Consider the following 7,268-nt stretch of genomic DNA (forward strand, 5'->3'; position numbering starts at 1 on the left):
GGGAGCAGGGAGCAGAGCAGGGAGCAGGGAGCAGAGCTGGGAGCAGGGAGCAGGGAGCGGAGCAGGGAGCAGAGCTGGGAGCAGGGAGCAGAGCAGGGAGCAGGGAGCAGAGCTGGGAGCAGGGAGCGGAGCAGGGAGCAGAGCAGGGAGCAGGGAGCAGAGCAGGGAGCAGAGCTGGGAGCAGGGAGCAGAGCTGGGAGCAGGGAGCAGAGCTGGGAGCAGGGAGCAGAGCTGGGAGCAGGGAGCAGAGCTGGGAGCAGAGCTGGGAGCTGGGGCTGCTGGCACAGACACCTCCACTTCCCCAGGCTCCTCAGGGAAGCCACAAATTGTGTCTTCCCTTGGCTTCACAGCAACTGGGGGGCTTTCTGTGTACCCCGGTGTGGCAGGGCAGGCATTTCCTGACACCCCTGGCAGGAGTGTTGTGCTTTAGCACCCAGAATCATGGTGACTTGGCAGGGCAGGGCTGCCTTCCTATTTGGGAATATCAAGGACTGAGGGCTGTTGGGGGAGATTCTTGTGGTGAAAACCCAGGAGAAACAACAAGCAGCAGCCATCTGCCTTGCCATCCTTTCCAAGCAAACAAAAACATCACTCTTCCCTTCTTTTGCTAGTGATGTAGATCACCAAAAAGCTGACTGGGTCAGTATCCACAAGGAGATATGCCAGCTGCTGATCCCCATCCAAACACCCCTCCCTTTCCTCCTGACTGAAAATGAAAGAAAACAAAGGAGGGAACAGCTGGTGGAGAGACAGGTATGTACAAGAAAAGCAAATGCCACTTCAAAGTGCTGCCAGGGAGGCTCAGTTGGATCTCTCCTCCCTGCAGTTTGGTGCTGGGAGGGACCTGCAGTGCAGACATGGGTGATTTTATGTAGAAACAAAACCTCTGATCAGGGAGCAGGAGCATCCTCTGTCTGACTCTACAAAGCTCCTGCCTTTTTCACAATCATAGTCACAGAGTGGTGGGGGTTGGAAGGCACCTCTGGAGATCATCCATCCAACCCCTGCCAGAGCAGGATCCCCTAGAGCAGATCCCACAGGAACACATCCAGGTAGGTCTGGAATGTCTCCAGGGATGGAGACTTCACAATTCCCTCAGCAGCCTGTTCCAGGGCTCTTGTTACCCTCAGACTCAAGAAGCATTTCCTTATGTTTAACTTGACCCTCCTGTGCTCCAGTTTGTGCCTATTGCCCCTTGTCCTGTCCCTGGACACCCCTGAAAAGAGACTGGCCTGTAGAAATTGATCAGCCCTGATCAGATCCCCCCTCGGGCTCCTCCTCTCCAGCTGAGCAGCCCCAGCTCTCCCAGCCTTTCCTCACAGGCAGATGCTCCAGATCCCTCAGCATCTCAGTGCCCTGGGTTGGACTCTCTCCAGTAGCTCCTTGTCCTTCTTGAACTGGGAAGCCCAGAACTGGACCCAATCTTTACTCAGAGTCCTGAGCTTCCTCAGGCAGCACCAATCCTGCCTCTCCAGGTGGTTAGTCCAGGATCCAGCTGCATTTTCCTTCTCACAGCCTTTCCTCATCCCTGATGAGAGGGATTCCCCTTCCTCCAGGCAGGGGGACAAAGAAACCAAGTCCCTCCCTTTGTTGACCTGCCCAATTTCGAACACCCTTTCCCACCCAGCAGAGTCTTTCATCCCAGCTTCTGGCCCCGTGGGTGGTGCAGATGTGCAGCTCCTTTCCAGCCCTGGCTGTTTTCAGCTCCCTTTGTTTGTTTGTTTGTTTGTTTATGGGGTGGCAGGATCTGCTTTTCTACAGTGTTGATCAAATCAACCCACCCAAACACATCTGCTCCTTAAAATGCTCTTGAAAAATAAATCCTCCTTCTATGGTTGCATGACTTGCAGATTGCAGAGTGATGGGCCAACAGGGCAGCTGGGAGTGAGGGGGTGAGAGGGAAATGGTGCCACTCAGAGGAGCATCCTTCATCCTTCCACTTTCACAGCTGGTTTGAAGGTTGTTTCTGGCCTTTTTTTGCTGTCTGACTCCTTGCTGCCACCTTATCTTGGGAGCATCCAGAAGGAGAAAGCTCTAAAAGAGGTGGAACCTGCACAGACTCAACTCCTGCTTGGTGGAAGCTTCTCCCAGGCTTTTGGGAGCAGATTCCTCTGGGCTTGGTAGGAACTGGGCACTCAAACCCTGCTTGGTTTGGCAGATCCCATTTGGGAATGACAGGATTGTTGAGCAAGAGCCAAGGAAGGTGTTTTGGAAGAGTGTGTCCCAGAAGCAGCAGGAAAAAATGCAAAAGCTTCTTTGTTCCAGGTCACACTTGAGCTGCTTTTTTTAAAAAGTCTGCAAAGAAAAAGTTTCAGTTGGTCCTGGTGGGGGTTGGGGCAGGATTTTCTGCATCCTTCACTGCCTGAAAGTTCTCCAAGAAACCTCAGCAATACATGAGCAGTGATGTTCAAGGCCTCTGTTATTATATAATCAAATTGATTGTGACTAAAATGATGGTACAGAGGGTGCCAGGTGAAGGCAGCACCCCTGGGTTAGCTGGAAGCCAATCATAGGGTTGGAAGGGACCTCTGCAGATCATTGAGTCCAGCCCCCTTGCTACAGCAGGAACACCCAGAGCACATCACACAGGAACGTGTCCAGATGGGTCTGGAAAGGCTCCAGAGAAGGAGACTCCCCAGCCTCTCTGGGCAGCCTGTCCCAGGCTCTGTCACCCTCACAGGGAAGAAGTTTCGCCCCATGTTCAGGTGGAACTTCCTGTGTTGTCACTTGGTGTCGTTTCCCCTCGTCCTGTCACAGGCACCACTGAACACAGACTGGCCCATTCCTGACACCCACCCTGCAGGTATTGATAGACATTCATCAGGTCCCCTCTCAGTCTTCTCTCCAGACTGAACAGCCCCAGGTCTCTTAGCCTTTATCAGACAGATGTTCCAGTCCCTTCATCATCCTTGTAGCCTCCCTTGGACTATTTCCTGCATCTCCCTGTCCCTCTGGAACTGGGGAGCCCAGAACTGGACACAACACTCCAGATGTGGTCTCACCAGGGCAGAGTAGAGGGGCAGGAGAAACCCCCCTGGACCTGCTGGCCATGCTGTTCTTCATTCATCCTGAGATACTATTTGGTTTCATTAGGTTCCTGAGGAAGGCAGGAGGAGGATGGGGCTGGAGAAGAAGGGCCAGTCCCTCTGTGCTGGGACTGCCCCTGGATCACCCCTGGCAAGTGCAGAGCCCAGCCCTGCCAGGACTTCATGGGAAAACTCCTGGAGGGCAAACCCCCCCTGGGGTGGTGTTCTAGGATCTTTACCAACCCTGTTACATTTGTTCTTCAACCTTTGTCTCCAGACCATTTCAACACAATCCCTGCAGGGAATGGAATGTGCAGGGGCCCTTTGTGTCTCCTGAGCAAGGAGGGAAGGAGCAGAAACACCTCATTACCTGCTGCTTTCACAGCACAACTGCAGCTCCTGGCTCACAAATGATGTGCAAGGGCTGGGGCAGGAGCCTTGGGCCAAGACTGGTTGACAAGCCTTGGAAGAGCAGCCTGGAGAGGGTGGGATTATTTCCCACCCTACCTTGGTGGCTTGGGCACATTCCTCTTCACCCAGCCAACAAAGGTGCTTCCAAGAAGGTGCTTGGAGCTCAAGGAGAAGCTACATTGTCTCAGGGTGAGCAGAGGGGAAAAAACTGCCTGTAGGTTGATATTTTGGACATTTTCAGCTGTTCTTCACAAACTCCTGCATGGTGTTTTTTTAGAAAACACCCAAGTGGAGCCTGAGTGAGGACACAGGAAAGGTGTGTCCACCTCCAGCTGCCCCCTGGCCTGGGGGAAGGTGCAGGGAGCTGAGAGCCAGGAGGTGAGGAGCTTCAAACCTCTGTAGCCAAAGCTTTGTTGATAGAAATCTGCTTTTATCAACATAGCCAGGGGGCTGCCTGCAGACAGCAACTCCACACTGACTAAACTCCAAGTTTCTGTTTGGAAAAATAGCCTCACCTGCCTGGTGGCAGCTCCTCACAACCCCTGCCTGCAGGGTCTGTGCCTCAACCAGCCCCACCGACTGCAGCTTCCAGCTCACACTGACTCAAAATGCACCTTGGAACCTTCAAACGCCTGGTTGGACCCTAAACATGACCCTTTGGGGCCTGAAATGAGGTTTTGGCAACTAGAAGTGAGGCGTTGGCAACTAGAAATGAGGCTTTGGAGCCTAAAATCAGGCTGCAAAAGCAAATTTGGCTTCAAAGTGAGCCCCTGGACCCTGAAAATGAGCCTTGGCACCTGAAAAGTGTGAAGCTTGGGACTTATAAATGAGGCTTTGTTACCTTAACAATGAGGGTTTGGACTTTTAAAATGCAACTCTGGGTCCTAAAAGCCCAGGTTGGAAGCTAAAATAAGGATTTGGGCCCTCAACATGGTGTTTGACACCCTCAAAATGGGGATTTGGATGCTCAAAATGGGGATTTGGATGCTCAAAATGAGGCTTTGGACATGAAGAAAATTAGATTTGAACCCCAAGTGAGGAGTTTACGCCCTAAAATCAGAGTTTGAACCCTACAAACAAGGCTTTCAACCCAAGGATCAAAGCTTTGGACCCTAGAAATGAGGATTTTGGACCTAAACCTGAGGTTTTCAGCCCTAAAAGAGAGCTCTGGAGCCTCCAGCTGAGGGCACACAGGACTGGGCTCCTGCCTTCCTCTTTACATCGTCAGGTTTGGTGCCTGTGAGTGAGTAAATGAAGGTGGCAGCAAATCCCCAAGTGTGTTCCCAACCCCCCCATGCCCACCTGGAGCAGAACTGGGGTCCTCACCCTCCTCAAACCCCAAGTGGGGGGTAAAACTGTGGGGGCATCTTCAGAGAACCCTCTGGCGTGGCAGCACTGCTGGAAGGAGCCCAGAGTGCAGAGTGAGGGCAGCACAGGTCCAGGCACAGGCCGAGGGCAAGATGAAAACCTAATGATTCCCCCCCCTCCAAGGCTTGGAATTGTGGTCTGGAATATTCAGCCCTGCGGGGCTTCTGTCTCCTCCTCTTTTCTTCTCCTGGAAGCTGCTCATGAGTCAGCTTGTCCTCCCAGCAGATGTTTGAAGGTCACTCCCATCCCGGGAAGCAGCGATGATCCTTTTGACAAGGAAGCAAAAAGGGATGATCCTGATCCCTGGCACCTCCCCAGGTGGCACCCACAGCCACCCACCAGAGCCAGGCCTGGCTGGGGCAGAGAAAGATCTTTCAGGGACAGCAAAGGCAGCCTGATAAAGAGCAGCTTTTATTGCTCCTTGCCCTGAGCACCTGCAGACGTTCTCCTGGGCACCACGTGTTCCCCCAGCACTGCCTGGGTTTGGTGTCTTGTCACTCTGAAGACCTCAGGGGCCAGAGAGGGGATGACTGCTGTGGTTTCCAGCTCTCCTTGCAGGGTCCCACCACTCTGGGGTGTGTTCTTCAAAGTTCTCCTTCCTCCAGAAGGAGTGTCCCATTGACTCAGCCAGGCTCTCCAGGAAACTCACAGCTCGTCCTTGAGCTTCCCTGCCCCTCAGCTGCTCCTTCCCCCAGGCCATGACTCTCTCTGCTCTCTCTAAGCTCACCAAAACACCAAAGCTTGGCCTCCAGAAGCACTGGGCTTTGTTTGATCTCAGCTCAGCCACAGCTGGAAAGCAGAAAAGGTGAACATGAGATTTTCTGCTGGTGCTGATGGCCCAGACTTGCCTGTGTCCCCAGCAGGAGCAGCTCCAGTGCCCCACAGCCCCCCCACACCAGCACCAACGTGTCCTTCCAGGCAGCTTTCCTGCTGCTCCCATGTGTGACAAGCTGATACAGTCACAGAATGCCAGGTGGGAAGGGACCCCAAGGATCATCTGGTCCAACCTTTCCAGGTAATCATCCAGTTGAAATGAGGTGGCCCAGCACCTGTCAGGCTGAGACTTCCAACTGGCCCATGTAGGGGAATCCACCTCTTCCCTGGGGAGATTAGTCCAATGTCCACCTGTTCTCATGGGGAAACATTTTCTCCTGGAGTCCAATGGGAATCTCCCCAGGAGCAACTTGTACCCATCACCCCTTGGCTTTTCCTTCTCCTTGGCACAAGGAAGTCTCCATCTTCTTGGCAGCCACCCTTTATGGCCTGGGACATGGCAATAAGGTCTCCCCTGAGCCTTCTCCTCTCCAGGCTGAACAAACCCAGCTCTCTCAGCCTCTCCTCACATGGCAGGTCCTCCAGTCCTCTGAGCATCACCATCTGCTGCCACAGAAGTGTTGGGAGCTGACAACAGTTACACCAAAAGCCAAGAGAAATGGGGAACTGAGCATCCTGGCCCCTTTCACCAGGCTCCCTCAGCACGTGGCTGTGGCTGCAGATGCCTGGTGTGATGCACCCACCCTGCAACGTGGGGCCCTGGTGGGGCTGGGGAGGAGAGGGGGAGCTGCAATGGGGCATCTCAGTGCTGATCAATATCTACAGGGGGTGTCAGGGGGGTGGGACCAGACTCTGCTCAGGGGTGCCCAGTGACAGGACAAGGGGCAATGGCCACAAATTGGAGCACAGGAGGGTCAAGTTAAACATAAGGAAGAACTCCTACACTTTGAGGGTGGCAGAGCCCTGGGACAGGCTGCCCAGGGAGGCTGTGGAGTCTCCATCCCTGGAGACATTCCAGCCCCACCTGGATGTGTTCCTGTGGGATCTGCTCTAGGGGATCCTGCTCTGGCAGGGGTTGGATGGATGATCTCCAGAGGTGCCTTCCAACCCTGACAACTAAAGGGTGAACAGACCAACTGTGGTGTGGACTTGCCAGCAGCAGCACCAGGCAGGGAGCAGCTCTCTGGGGGCAGGAAATATTTCTGACCACGAGCAGAAAAGCTGCAGAAGCTCCTTGACCACCCAACCCACCATGGGTGACGGATCCACCGGAGCATAACATGATGCAGCAGGATATCCTGGTTTTGATGGGCTTTCCAGACCCTGCACCCAAAATTCCAGGCTCAGAACTGGCTGGGAGAGGGTTGCAGGAAGCTGAGCTCCATGAGAGGATCTCCCTCCTCACTCCCTGCCCGTGTCTCCTGCAGCTGGAGGTGAGCCATGCTGGCACCAGCCTGGCAAACCCCACGCTCCACTGCCTGCTCTGAGTCACCTTTGTTGCCATCAGCACAGGCTCCTGCTGCACCTTTGTCTGAGCTTCCCTCTGGTCTTGTGATGATCATTTTCTGTGCTTCACAGCCTTTGTTGCTGCTGCCTTATTAGCCCTTTTCTGCAGGCTTCAGGGATTCTTCATCTCGAGGCACCACATGACCCAAGAGGATGTCCAAAGCTGTTCCTTAAGAAGCAGGA

At 54.0% G+C, this 7,268-nt stretch overlaps 1 protein-coding gene across 1 annotated transcript in view; it reads left to right on the top strand.

The window, feature by feature from the left end:
* ZMYND12 (zinc finger, MYND-type containing 12) overlaps positions 1-7,268 on the top strand; it is an 18,292-nt gene that overhangs the window by 3,263 nt on the left and 7,761 nt on the right. The window contains exon 2 of the mRNA XM_009996556.1: positions 612-753. Coding sequence (XP_009994858.1) covers positions 612-753 — 142 coding nt within the window. The remainder of the gene's footprint in view (positions 1-611; positions 754-7,268) is intronic.

This window comes from Chaetura pelagica, unplaced genomic scaffold (genome assembly GCF_000747805.2).
Source record: "Chaetura pelagica isolate M959 unplaced genomic scaffold, ChaPel_1.0 scaffold494, whole genome shotgun sequence".
NCBI lineage: Eukaryota > Metazoa > Chordata > Aves > Apodiformes > Apodidae > Chaetura > Chaetura pelagica.